The sequence below is a fragment of the Cryptotermes secundus genome, unplaced genomic scaffold (genome assembly GCF_002891405.2).
Source record: "Cryptotermes secundus unplaced genomic scaffold, Csec_1.0 scaffold945, whole genome shotgun sequence".
Lineage (NCBI taxonomy): Eukaryota > Metazoa > Arthropoda > Insecta > Blattodea > Kalotermitidae > Cryptotermes > Cryptotermes secundus.
The window spans coordinates 72551-87697 of record NW_019731584.1 but is presented as its reverse complement, the minus strand read 5'-3'; the positions used below and the strand labels follow the sequence as shown (position 1 = coordinate 87697).

Here is a 15147-nt window from a genome sequence, read left to right as displayed (position 1 = left end):
TTAGGTTGAATTTTTAGGTGAATTTATATTTCTGTACATAAAGATTTCAAATTCCTAGCTCCAGTAGTCCATAACTTAATAAAATTTTGTGTTAAAAATATATTCTACATGGTCATTGTGTTGTTGTTTTGCATTATACAAAAACAAACGGTGGTTGGCATAGCAATAATGCTCTAGACACATACTTGAGAGGTGCTCAGTTTGAATGTCATCCAGGACAGATTATTCTAAGGTTATTCATGGTTTTCGCAGTCCTTCCAGGCAAAGGCCAAGATAGTACCTCAATTAGGCCATGACTGCTTCCTTCAAAATCCTTTCCAGTTCATCACTCATTCTACCGTTTATGCTATGTAATTTACCCATAGATACTTTAGCATTCCTAAATGAATGCCACGTGCACACATACACACAACCTTCATAAATGTATTTTTATTTTTGAAGCTCTACTACCACACAAAATTTTGTGATCCTATGTTAGTACAATAATAGTGGTATTAGTGTCAGTACTATCCCATATGTTCACACCACCATGTTGATATTAATGACAGTAGGAAATTAAAAAAATATGAAGGTAGATAGCCCACAGTGATATGATACTGTTGCGTATTGGGCGTATATCATGACGAATAACTTCACGATGTACTTGATGTAGCAAATTTTATTTCACATCCGCTCTTACAATCACCCAAATTACAGATTTACGATTACTGCTATCTGCAGTATCACAAATAGTACACTCCAAATGCCAGAATACAACTGACTAGTTGCTGGCTAACTCGAAACTAACTCGGAGGTAGCTCGAGGACTCACTCGGAGGTAGCTCCAGGACTGACTGTGAATAGCCTTCGCTGCTCCTCATGTAGCCTCGATCAGACAATTATCGTCTGGTGCCGTGTTGCTAGCCATTCTGTCCGGAGTTGTTGACTGCTGCCTAGCAACCGCGATATCCCTCGGTGACGTCACCGCTGTTGATTCGCTTTGCATAGCTTCAAGGTCGCGGGGACTTGGCTAATGTCGGCTCCACTCGTGACGACACCGCGCGTTGCATAGCTACCAGGATGCGGGTGATTACTCGCCTATTACGCGAGCGCTACGTTACCGCTACGTGCAGCTGGGGAGGTAGGGGTCAACATGTCACAATACTATAGCAAGTTCATTTGGTTCAGAAGTTTATACAAGAGTATGGGTCAGCACACAGAAATGATGTTACTGTAAGCCTATAATTTCTTATTAAATAAGAAAAGCTTTAAATTAATTAATGAGATATATATATATATACACGAGTAATAATGATTAATGAAGATTAATAATTAATTTATATATTTACATGACTACATAGTGTTCATATTACATAAATTTCAAAACATATAACAGTTTTTCCACTGTCAGGTTGCTGGATTTGAATTGTATATTGTTATTGCAGACACCAAGAACATACTGCGCTTCAAAGTGTGATGATTTATCAGAAGTTGTGAATCATGTTAGATCACTGAATCCTGGAATCCCTCTTGTAGCAGCTGGTGTTTCTATGGGAGGGTATGTTGATTTTTAATCAGTAATATGTGTGATGTGTTACAATCTGTGGTACTGGACACTTAGAAAGGTTAAGAACAAACAACAAGTTGCCAGATAATTTTTGCCAGTATCGGGAGTTTGAATCCCACTCAAGGCATGGATGTCCATGTGCATTTATTCTGTATTTCTGTTTGTTCTATGTGTAGGTAGCGGCCATGTGACAGGCTGGTCCCCCATCCAAAGAGTCCTGACTGTGTATTGAATTAAGAAACTGATAAAGTGGCCAAGGTCCAAAGAAAGGCTGTAGAGCCAGAGAGAGAGAGAGAGAGAGAGAAAGCATAAAGATGAATTGTTGGTTTGTTTGGAAATTAATTATCCCCTCCCCGCATGTGTTGCATCCTGTCTGTGCCAGTTTAACAGGAATTATACTTACATGTCTGTCACACAGATAATTAATAATGTGTCAAAATTGAGGTTTGTGTACTGTCTTCTGGCATGTACCTCCTTATGGTCCAATAGAAGTTCATTAGCTGTGTCTGAACTGGAAGAAGTGCGAATGGTTATTAACCAGTTCAGACACATTAACAAAAACTGACTTTTTTTTTCATAATGTGTTAATGAACAGAGGTACCCCTCTGCAAGTAAGTTAATTCAACAAGTGTTCAGCTGCCACATGTCCACCCATTGGATTCAACAAGAATAATATCTTGACACTTCATGAGTATCAAGTTGACACCAAAAGTGACATTCGTGAGAAGTTTCAGTATAGTGCCATTATTATTCTGAATCTTCACCATCCTTCTGTGTAAAACTTCTAAACATCTGATGTTCTGGAATAAATCCACTATTTATACCTTAAATTTTATGCACAGAGGAACAGGAAACAGGAATAATACTAGTTCCACTTATTTCACTACATAAACCTAGAAATTAATCAGTTTTCTCTATTTTTAATCTTAATTATCTTATGAAAATCAGTTGCATAGTGCTGTCAGTGCGCTGTAAATTTAGTGATTGATCCAGTGCTAGATTTTGTTGATTGATCAACTGTAGAACAACTGTGGACCTGGAAACTCTTGTACTGACCAGCCCCCCAAAGAAGGTTCATCACAACCATGGATTTGTTTTATGTAAGTTGGTTATTTAACAGTGTGATCAGTATTGAATATGGAGTACTTGGTGTAGTGGAAATTGGCAGAGGAAACCAAAGTACTTGGAGAAGATCTGCCCCAGGTACATTTTGTCTACGTCAAATCCCACGCAACCAGACCTAGAACCAAATCAAGGCTGCCAAATTTGGAAGCTTGCAACTAACTGCCTGAACTGTACCATTGCCAGTTAGTGGAATAATGAGAGACACCACCTTACTTTACTTACTCATGGAGCTGAGCCCTTCTTGAGGAGCTGCCAATTCTGAAGCTTCTCAAGAATTTCCCAGCATTTTATGGAACCCAAAGGTTCATCACTGTGTTCACAAGAACACTCTACTGGTCCCTATCCTGAGCCAGATCTATCCAATCCATATCATCCCATCCTGTCTCTCTAAGATCCATTCTAATATTGTCCAACCACCTATGCCTTGGTCTTCCCTGTGGTCTCTTTCCTTCTGGCTTTCCCACCAATATCCTATATGCATTCCTCATCTCCCCCATTCGTGCTACATGCCCTGCCCACCTCATCCTCCATGACTTGATCATTCTAATTATACTTGGAGAAGAGTACAAGTAATGAAGCTCCTCATTATGCAGTTTTCTCCAACCTCCTATAACTTCGTCTCCCTTTGGTCCAAATATTCTCCTCAACACCCTGTTCTCTAACACCCTCAGTCTATGTTCCTCCCTTAATGTCAGAGACCAAGTTTCACATCCATAGAGAACCACAGGCAAAATTATAATTTTGTATATTCTAATTTTTATGTTTTTGGACAACAGACGAGAAGACAAAAGGTTCTGGACTGAATGGTAGCAAACATTCCTCAAGTGCAATCGCCTCTTAATTTCCTCCTGAATCAGGTTTCGATCTGTTATCGTTGTTCAAAGACATTTTTATATTCTCTCTAATAGTTTCCCAAGTTTTATTAACATCCACTTCATTGTCCAAGTTTTCCAAAGCTGCAAACCTATTTGAGATTTCAACACGGTACTGCTCTTTACCCACTGCCACATTTCATTTCTTGAGATTGAACCTCTCCATATGAACTGTGTGTGTGTGTGTCGTTTGTTTGCTCACTGCCAGTCTTTCCCTAACCTTTGCCACCACCAGGTAGTGGTCAGTATCACAATCTGCTGCCCTGAATGATCGGACATCAAGTATACTTGAGTGCCATCTCCTGTCTGTCAAAATATGGTATATTTGATTGTGTATCTTCCCATCAAGAGATATCCAAGTAAATTTATGGATGTTATGATGTGGGAACATTGTACTTTTGACAGTAAGATTTTTTGATGTGGCAAAGTTTACTGCTCTAACTCCGTTATCATTACTAATTTCATGCAAATTCTCATTCCTAATCATTGGTTTGAAAATTTCTTCCCTCCCTACTTTGGCATTGAAATCTCCTAACAAAATTTTGATAGGGTGCTTTGGGAATTTATCAAATACACGTTCTAGTTCTTTATACAATCTATCCTTTATGTCATCAATTTTATCTTATGTTGGGATGTGAACATTCATAACAATGATATCACATCAGCGACCTTTTAGTATTATATATGATATCCTATCACTAATGAACTCTAACCTCTTAACTGCTGATATGATTCTCTTATGTACGAAAAAGCCTGTACCTAATTCATGATTTTCATTCCCCTTTCCATAGAAAAATGTATAGTCTCCTGCCGGTGTGATGCCCCCTCCATCCCATCTGACCTCCTGTACGCCCACTAAATCTGACTTATAGTTTAAGATTTCTTCTGCCACTGCCCTGAGCAAACCTGCCCTATACATACTTCTAATGTTCTGGGTTCTGAATCTCATATCCATCTTCTTTAGNCCTAAGCTGGAGGACCACCCCTTGTCGGCTGTCTGCGACTGTTTATTCAATATATCCACAGCTTCCCTCCAAAACTGGAGGGCGTCTCCTCCATCCGCAACCTGAGGACGAGCCATGCCAGGGTGACAGGGACCCACCTAACATTGAGAGACGCCAATGAGATATAAATATTATCATGTGTACTCGTATGTCTGTGTGATTCATGTATAGCTGTAAAGCCTGTTAATTGTTCTGTATTTTAACCAGCAGACTTGACAAAACTTGATATTGTAGGGGCTGGTTCTGATTTTTCTGTTAAAATATAACCTCACATTTTCATGTCTTTGGCATTCTAGAACTTATTAACACCCAAAAGGAATGTTTTCGATGGAAAAGTAGCCATATTTATGATATTGCATCACACAAAATTTGACATGTGCAGCAAGAAAGTCTTTTTTTGCTTTCCTTTGCCATGTCTGATTACCAGCCAGAATTCATCATTACAGTTAAAATGTTCAATTTAAATTTCATCACAAAGTGAATGCAACAGGAATGCAGAATATTAAATTTGTTTCTATATGAAAACTAAGGACTTTAACATGCTTTGTGGTTAAGATTACAGTCTTCTGCATCGTGGCAGCTGAAGGTGGAGGTAGCAGGTTTCATCAAAGTGGTGATATCTGTCTGCCACAGTATTTGGCATCACATCCTGGAACATCATAATGTTAATATTTACGAATGAGAGAGCATCAGTTCTCATGTTCTTTGGTTGATTCCTTACAGACTCATATTAGGCAACTACTTGGCATCACAGTTTTCTAAACCAGACAAACCAATCTCAGCTGCTATGGTAATATCAGTACCTTGGAATGTCTTTAAAGGCACAGAGAGTATTGAGAAACCAATTGTAAACTTAATGTTGAATAGACATCTTGCCGGTGGCCTCTGCAGAAATATTGAAAGGTATAGTTTATTTGCTATGACTTAATTTGGAATTTGGAAAACTTACTTGAACTGTAATTTTACCTCTTAGCCTAGGGGCTTGTGTGCATTCCATACCAGGGGCTGAGGTTAAGAATGAATGGAGTTTACCTTCACTATATCGTAGTACAGATAATGCATATACTGTCGAGTTGAATAATCTTCTCTTTGCCTTAAGAACCAGAACATTTTAATAGCATACATAATACTGTAGTGTATAGACCCATTTGCTAGGTAAAGACCATGAAACGAACTGGCTGAGTAGCAATCACATTGGAACCCCAACAGACATGTACTCAACAATAGAAGAGCTGTTTTCTGTTAGCCTGTGCCAAGTGGTTATAAGTGGAATGAAGTTTAGAGCTTAGTTCAGTTGTGGGATATGTGCCAAATGGTAGGGATGCAAGTGGAGGACAGAGTTAAGATCATTACAACTACTGAAATCATAGAAGACTTTATGTGTGCACCTTTAGAGTGTGTAAACCAGTGAGTTTGTTTTAGTTATTGTAATTACGATATGTAAGTGATCAGTAGTTCCAATTAGCAACCCAAACCCTGTCTGTAGTCACTCTGTCACGTGACAATACTTTCAAACGGATATGATGCAAAGTCAAATCCTGTGCTGCATGTAATGGAATGGAACATAGTAGCATTACATTTTCTACTGTCCATAACATAAGATAGGTGAGGGACATTTAAATTAATTAGCCTTTGGGTGTCAGAATATAATGAATTTAAATAGTACAGCAAAGGGATGAACAATTCATTTACATCTTAGGCTAATTTGAGAAGGAATTTAAATTATTTGTTACCTGGAACACATACATAGTGAAGAAGAAACAGAAGTTGCATAATGCATGGAGCTGCATGTTCAGTTGGTATGCAGAAACTTATGGGATGTTGTGGATAACCATTGTAACTTTGCCCCACATATGCAGCATTTCTGTTGGCTACAAGAAGTGTTTACTCATAACAAGACCACAACGTGAGGACCATTACATAATCATGAAATATAAAAGATGTGAAAAGATATTAATAACTTAAAATTGTTTACAGATCATTTTTCTTTCCCAGTTACACATATATTTTAGGGTCTAGGTCCTTCATTGTCAAATGAAGATCCATATTGGGTTATCTAGTAATGATACTTTGAATGAAATAAAAGGTACTGAGAATAATAGCTAACATTTCTTCTTTTGACAGACTAAAACGTGATAAAGTACCACATGGACCATGGGATCTTGAAGAGGTTTTGAGGGTAAGATTTCTGCTCTATAGTAAGCCCTCGCTAATCTAGATTAATTGGGGGGAAATAGACTTTAAAGGATTCTGACGATGGTGTATGCTGTACAGAAGTATAAGGTATATTTTGGACTCTATCCATCATCTGGTATATATAAGACAAAAAATCACGTTTTGGAGACTGGATCTGTCTCCATCCTCAGGTGGATGGGGCAAGAGAGACCTACTCAGTTGGGCCCGTTAGAACAAGCTAGTCTCAATCACTGGACAAACCCTGGTTTGTTCTCTTCTCTACTGACCGGGGTTTGTCCATGATTGAGACTAGCTCTTTCTAATGGGCCCAACTGAGTAGGTCTATCTTGCCCCATCCACCTGAGGATGAAGACAGATCCAGTCTCCAAAATGTTGTGGTTTTTTGTCTTATATTTACCAGACGATGGATAGAGTCCAAAATATACCTTATAGTTCTGTAATTGGGGGGAGGTCATCTGGATTAGTGAAGCAAAAGGTAGCCCTTAGAGATAAAATAACTTAGAACACAAATAAATGGAAAATTTAATGATATAAATGGTTCTGATGAAAATAAATACAAAAGTATCATTGTAGAGTCATTATTTAGAATCTATTAAAAGCAGGACCTTTATTCAACAGTACAAGACTCAGAAGTTATATTTGTTTTTAATGTAACAATGCAAGTTTGAAGAAACTGTCAATTTTTGTCAGAACAGACAAGTCACTCATCTGACTTCCTAAATTAAATGTCTTTTAAAGTGTGCATTCAGCTGTGAAGAGCATTTTTCATATTTTGATCCAGATTAACTGTAACTGCACTAGTGAGGAGTTTGCTATAAGTATACTATGACATAACGGCTGAAAGCCAGAATACTAGAGTGAATGGATGTGGCTATTACTAGACAACGGCATGGTGAACATGTTTCCACAGCAATGAATCAGCACTTAACAAGAGGAGAACTGTTAGCAATGTAGTGTTTTCTATTGAGTCCATGCTAAGGTTATATAATGAGTCAGTCATGAGCTAAGAATAGACACACTAGGACCAATGGGTTGGTAGTGAGACAATTGCCAGCCAGTGAAGCTGTAATCAGAAGAGAGCATTGTTGGGATTCATTACCAGGCAGCCACCAATGAAGACAAACTGAGAAGACTTAGTGTGGGCTGTAGTGATTTGTAAAGTGCACAAATTAACTAGATTGCTATAATTACTTGAAGTGACAAGTTTTAGGAGTCATATGAATCCAATTACCAGTCCAAACCCCTCGTCTGATCACTAAAATCATGACAACTGGTGCCAGGCATGGTATTATTGAATTGGACTGTCATACTTACTGAATTGTGCATTGGATTGGAATGCAAGTGACTGATAATCATGGCAGGTTTAGAATGTCTGGCAGACATCATAGAACAGATGGAAGCTGAAAAGAAAACCAGCTAAGAATGGATCATAGTCAAGATGGCTGAAAGCCAGAATAGTGGAATAAATGTATGTGGCCGTTGCTGACCAACACTCTAGTAATCACATTTCCACAGCAACAAAGCAGCATTCAGTAATAGAAGAACTGTTAGCAACGCAGTGTTTTCTGTTGAGTCTGTGCCAGGATTATATAATGAGTCAGTTATGAGCCCATAAACCACTACAAAATGGCTGCTAGAGTTCATAGGCTGCTCAAAGTCATAGTATTTAATGCAAATGGTGTTTGGAGGCAGCGCTATGAGCTAAGTAAACAGCTGCAAGACTTTATAGATGGTGGCTGTGCTGTCAGAGATACTTCTCAAACCCCGCAAGAGGTGCTTTGTTCCAAATTGTCACTTTTATTGAACCAGCTGCTTCCCAGGAAGAAAAAAAGCATTCCCCACAACTATGTTGACCTGCCTCTGCTTGTTTCAATAGAAGCGACAGGGGTTTGCGTACTGATTGGTAATAATGAAGTGCTACTTGCAGCAGTTTGTAAGTCACCAGACCACAGCTGGAATGATGCAGACATCACTGAGCTCTTAAGCTTTAGACATAAGTCACTACTGACAGGAGATCTGAATACTAAACATCCATTTTGGAATAGCATAGTTTCCAACCCTTCAGGTGTGAAACTACTGAATTTACTGCATTTAAACAAGTTTGAGTTTTCAGCATCACAATGTCCCACTCATTACTTCTGCAGGAAATGGTGACGTGCTCAATATTGTTATACAGAAGAATGTCCAGCTGAAAGAAGTCATTGTCTCTGACATTCTGGAATCAGATCACCTACCAGCTGTGCAGCATGCACAATTCAATTTCCAAAGTGTACACCGGTCTGCAAGTTGTACATGGCTTTCCAAGTACCATATATTTATGATTACATAACAAAATTGTGCAGGCAGCAGGCAGAGGTTATACCGAAAATATAAGAGGCTTAAGCTTAGGGTGGGGGTGCAGTGTATCATTCATTTAACTTGAATTTACAGCTTTACCATTTTAATAAATCACCTTGTATATAGTTTTATAATAGATAATGGCCTTAGGCAGCATCTAATCATTTATCTCTTGTCACACCAGAGCAAGACTATACGTGAATTTGATTCATCATACACCACAAAACAGTTTGGCTACAAAGATGTGGAGTCCTACTATACAGATGCTACTATCCATGATAAACTACATAAAATTGAAGTTCCATTATTGTGCCTCAGTGCTGGGGATGACCCCTTTCAGCCTTTTGAAGGTAAATCTTAAGAAACTAAATTGAATTTTAAAAATTCCATTGTTATACAACATGCAGATTTAATTAATAGAAGATAATTTCAAACCTGCTGTTTTCATTGATGTTTACCAATGTTAAAAGGCATTGCAAATTTCACAGTTCATGTCCACGTTCATATCAGAATTTAAGAGTTACAACTTACTCATGAAATATAGAACTTGCAGGTGGAACTGGTCATTTGTTGATTGAATGTGTATGTTGTGGCAGATGGTTTTTATTTAGTGGAAGTAACGTAACATAACTTTTCACCAGTTGAAGTTTACAGTGGTAGTAATCACTAGTGTCATTACTGTTTATTGTGATGGCAGGCAACATCTTACCCACTTTACTTATGTTCCCAACCATTTTTGTTTTACGGCTGTAAAAAAGCAACAGCTATCCAATTTGTTTCATATTGTACAGTACAAATAATAATGTGCACCACTGATGGTTACAAATAGAATGTGTTTCTTTACAATATAAAAATTAACACCTTCATGTGATATTAAATTTGAACAGATATCATCAACATAAACATTCACAATTAAAGGTATGCGTGAAGGCATGTGAAATAATTTAGTGTCAGTGATTTCTGATGTGATCAATTCAATGTATAACAGAAAGGAAATTAACCATATTTGACTTATCTGGTTAGACCTCTGCACAGAATCTAGTAATGTTCAACATAAGCTGTTTAGTCACTAAAAGAAAACAATGAAGAAAGTTTTCATGTGTGAACCACCAGTTTTGGTCTGGGGTCTACTGGTTGAAAAACAGTGGAGCATCCTGTTAATCCTTTTACAGAAAGATATACATTACACAAAACAATGCCACATGTTAGAAATAGTGAAAACTACTTACACCACTAATTATTCTAACAATTCGTTTCTGCAATTTAAATATAATTTTACTTTTTGGGTCGCTACCCCAGAAAATTAAACCATATTTCAAATAAACATGGAAGTGAGCAAAGTAAATACTCCTTATAACCTGTTGGCTTGTTATATCCCTAAGGGATTTTATCATGTAACAGACTTTATGAAGTTTTGAGATTAAGAACATCATATGTGCTTTCCACTCCATACGAAGGGGGACCCAAAAATAACCGGAAACGACCTGTTGCGCGCGCATGCTTTGTAGTTACGAGTTGTGCTGCTAGGTGGTGTTAGCTGGAGGTCTCCCGCGACTGTTAGTGAGCTGGCGTCAGTCTGAGTTAAGTGGTTTGTCTGTGGTGCTCTGTTGTGTGCGTTCCTGTTTCAACCCTTTGGCGATTAGTGAGATGGCCGACCAGAAGGAACAAAGAGTGTGCGTGAAATTTTGCTTTCTGTTAGGGAAAACTGCACTTCACTCTTCAAGTCGCGGCAAACATTCACGCGGTTTTCTCTTTGGTCATCTCCGAGCAAGCGAGGAACAAATTTTGCAGACACCCGTCTCATGTGCAAACCTTCGGTTAAAATTCGCTGGACCGTGCTCCATGAGATGTTCGTTTCCTCAGAAAGTTGGTCAATGGTCTTTCGACGATCTTCATAAATTTCACGCACACTCTTTGTTCCTTCTGGTCGGCCATCTCACTAATCGCCAAAGGGTTGAAACAGGAATGCACACAACAGAGCGCCACAGACAAGCCACTTAACTCAGACTGACGCCAGCTCACTAATAGTCGCGGGAGACCCCCAGCTAACACCACCTAGCAGCACAACTCATAACTACAAAGCATGCGCGCGCAACAGGTCGTTTCCGGTTATTTTTGGGTCCCCCCTCGCATGCTCGCCAACATGTATACCTAGAAATTTCATTTCTCATTTAGGAGATCTCCATTTTGCCAAATTTGATTTGAGGTTCCATCAAATCTCTTACATTGCACAAAACAATGCCACATGTTAGAAATAGTGAAAACTACTTACACCACTAATTATTCTAACAACTCGTTTCTGCAATTTAATATAATTTTACTTTTTAGGTTGCTACCCCAGAAAATTAAACCATATTTCAAATAAACATGGAAGTGAGCAAAGTAAATACTCCTTATAACCTGTCGGCTTGTTACATCCCTAAGGGATTTTATGATGTAACAGACTTTATGAAGTTTTGAGCTTAAGAACATCATATGTGCTTTCCACTCCATTTTGCCAAATTTGATTTGAGGTTTCATCAAATCTCTTTCTCGTCTCTTATTAAATGTCATTGCTATTGTTTTCTCAGTATTCAATATAAGATTATTTGCATTGAACCATCCATATAACTCGTTCATGAATTTATTTATCTTTTGATGCAGGATGTGCCCGTTTTCGGCTGTTATCAGAATATTTATGTCATCTGCAAGCAAAACTATCTTCGCCTCTTTGATATTCAAAGGCAGATCATTTATGTATAATAAAAATAATAATGGTCCAAGCACTGAACCCTGTGGTACTCCATATTTAATTTCTCTTGGAGCCGATGTATATTTTTTTGCCATCGCAACTTATTTCAACAACTTGCTTCCAGTAAGCCAAATACGATTTAAACCATAAGTTTGCCACACCTCTAACTCCATATGTTTGTAGTTTATAAAGTAAGGTGTCATGATTTATGGCATCATACGTGGTGAGTTCAAAAAGTATCGAACCTTTGGTCGGCAGAAATGCATTTATTAATTTGTATGTACAAAACCCTAATCCCCTTCAAAGTAGTCTCCTTGGTAATGCACACACTTCTCCCAGCACTTCCGCCATTGTTGGAAACACTTCTGGAATGCGTCTTTTGGAATGGTGATCAGCCGGGCCATTGCATTCCGCATGATGTCTTCTCTTGACTCAAATCAGGTTCCTTTCAGCGTCATTTTCAGCTTGGGAAATAGCCAAAAGTCACACGGAGCCATGTTGGGGGAGCAGGGAGCCTGACTGACCACAGGGATGTTGTGTTTGGTGATGAAAGTCTGAATCAGATGCGCAGAATGGGCGGGTGCGTTATCATGATGGAGCTGCCAAGTTTTTGCTGCCCACAGATCCGGTCGTTTGCACCACACAGCATCACGAAGGCGACAAAGGACCTCCTGGTAGTATTCCTTTGTGATGGTTTGGCCTTGTGGTGCATACTCATGATGCACAACCCCACGGGAGTCGAAGAAAACGGTCAACATGACCTTGACATTGCTGCGGACCTGCCGTGCTTTTTTTGGCCTCGGGGATGTCGGATGTTTCCACTGTGACGACTGCATCTTGGTTTCCGGGTCATACCCATAAACCCACAACTCATCGCCCGTGATCACGGTGTTCAGAAAGTTGGAGTTACTGTTTGCATTGTCCAGCATGTCCTGTGCGATTTCCAGACGGCGTTGCTTCTGCTCCATTGTTAGAAGTTTCGGTACAAATTTCACGGACACACTCCTCATGCCCAAATCCTCGGTCAAAATTGAATGTACCGATCCAATGCTTACCCTTATCTCATTCGCAAGTTCTCGGACTGTGATATGACGGTCCTCCATGACCAAAGTCCGTACTTGCTCAATGACATTCTCATTTTGGCTTGTTGAGGGTCTGCCTGAACGCGGTTTGCTGTCCACTGATGTGCAGCCATCTATGAAGCGGTTGTACCACTCCTTTATCTGTGAGTTGCTCATGGCATCGTCCCCGAAAGCCTGTTGAATCTTGCGAATGGTTTCCACTTGGGTATCGCCAAGCTTTTGGCAAAATTTGATGCAATATTGCTGCTCATGTTGTTCCGTCATTTTACACCTTACTGGAATCCGACGAGCGCTCACTACACGTCCTCACTCATAGACCGATTGCCAGCGACTGACGCTTTCTGCGGGCGGGAAAAAATTCACGACTGCGCATGAATGTCCCCTCCACATCTCCACCGAAGGGAGCCTCCCGCACTTCATTGGTTTACGTGGGAAAAAAGAAGGTTCGATACTTTTTGAACACATCACGTACGCTTTAGTTAAATCACAAAAAATTCTGACCTGTTTTTTTTTCTTTTTTCTCAGCTGATTCCTGTATGGTTGCTAGAAAAGAGTAAATTGCAGTCTCAGTCGACCTATTCATCCTAAATCCATGTTGGGCCTCTGTTAACATGGTATTTCTTGTCAAAAAGGAGAGTAACCTATTATGCATCAACTTTTCCAAGATTTTCAAGAAAGCACATAAAAGGGATAATGGTCTATAGTTTTTCATATCCTTCTTGTCTCCCTTTTTATGAAGTGGTTTTACCTTTGCTAAATCTCTCTGGGAAAATACCTGCTTCTAGAGAGGCGTTATAAATGTGGGCTATGGCGTTTTAATCGCTTCTATACATTTTTAACCACATAATCCCGTATTTGATCGGTACCTGCTGTAAATTTCCCCCTAATTTCTTCACCACTTCCAATATCTAGTTTTCTGTCACTGGACAAATAAACATTATTTCATTACAGGTATTTATTCTCTGTGGTGCTTTACAGCACAACATTGCACTATTATTTTGCTTGACAAGCTTTCCTACTATGTCCGCGAAATATAAATTAAACATTTCAGCTATACGCTGTGGATTTGCCTCTTTCCTTGTCCCGCACTTTAGTTCTATTCCAGTTCCCTTTGCAGGTTATTTCATAATTCCTTATTCGCTATTTGCCACATTGCTCTAGTTTTGTTTTTTCATTAGCTATATGCCTGTCATTTTCCCTCTCCTTAGCTTCCTTTATTACTCTCTTGTATAGCATTCGATATTTATGTATATACTTCTGTTCTTTTTGTATAAGATTTGTTCTCTTTTGCAAACTAGTCAACCAACTCATCCTTTTACTGGACTTTCTTATTCCCTGAGTAACCCAACCTTTCTCTTGTTGTTTACTCTGGTTAAATAATTTTAAGGGGAAAACCATATTATTAAACCATTATTAAAAATAAACAAAAACTGGGGATGCCTGCTTCACTCTAAAAAATTATTTGCTTTTATAATCATGTACAGATATGAGACTAGCATTTCATTCTTATGCTATGTTTAATTTTTTTTCAGCAATTCCTCTTCAGGCAGCAAATGATTCCAAACATGTTGCTATTGTTGTAACAGCACGTGGTGGTCACATTGGGTTCCTGGAAGGTCTTTTTCCCCTGCTCCATGAGCAGTATATGTGTCGCCTTTTCACACAGTATTTCACTGCCATGTTTGAATATGGCTCAGATCTTATTGGTATAGTCAAGAAACCTACAACTACGTCATGTATGACCTAAGTTTTATTTCCTTAAATACAGTATATGAGTAGCACAGGACAAGGAAGGCAGCCAGCCATGGAAAAGATGACGAGTATGAGTGCGGGGGNGGGGGGGGGGGGGGGGCATCAGCCACAGCCAGGAAGTGTCTTTAATTAAAATATAAAACACCACTGATTGTTTTATTTGATTAACCACTGCAATCTAATTCTGCTTTTAATATCTTAATATACTGATCACATTATGGTACTTTAACTGCACTAGTTAAGTTTGGTTTAGTAACTTTGGTTTAAGAACAACCTATTCAATTCTACAAATCACAACATTGAAATTATGTTGCTACAGGACTTATGGTCAGCCCCTCCATGTCAGAGAAAATGTGCAGAGTATCCTGAGATTAAAATAGCTTGTGATGAATATTGCAGCAGCTGTCATCTCTAATTTTTATATACATCAATTCATTCTCTTCATTATTATTATTATTATTATTATTATCATTATTATTATCATTATTATTATTATTATTATA

At 38.7% G+C, this 15147-nt stretch overlaps 1 protein-coding gene across 3 annotated transcripts in view; it reads left to right on the top strand.

Annotated features, from left to right (window-relative positions):
* Positions 1–15147, top strand: part of LOC111867229 (phospholipase ABHD3) — a 37983-nt gene that overhangs the window by 17048 nt on the left and 5788 nt on the right. The window contains exons 4-8 of one of the 3 annotated variants that reach the window (XM_023856881.2): positions 1424–1536; positions 5270–5449; positions 6671–6725; positions 9264–9429; positions 14425–14628. In XM_023856881.2, the coding sequence (XP_023712649.1) occupies positions 1424–1536; positions 5270–5449; positions 6671–6725; positions 9264–9429; positions 14425–14628 (718 nt within the window). Of the gene's footprint in view, positions 1–1423; positions 1537–5269; positions 5450–6670; positions 6726–9263; positions 9430–13417; positions 13505–14424; positions 14731–15147 lie in introns of those variants that run through there. The other 2 variants (XM_023856880.2, XM_023856882.2) reach the window with 2 other exon arrangements.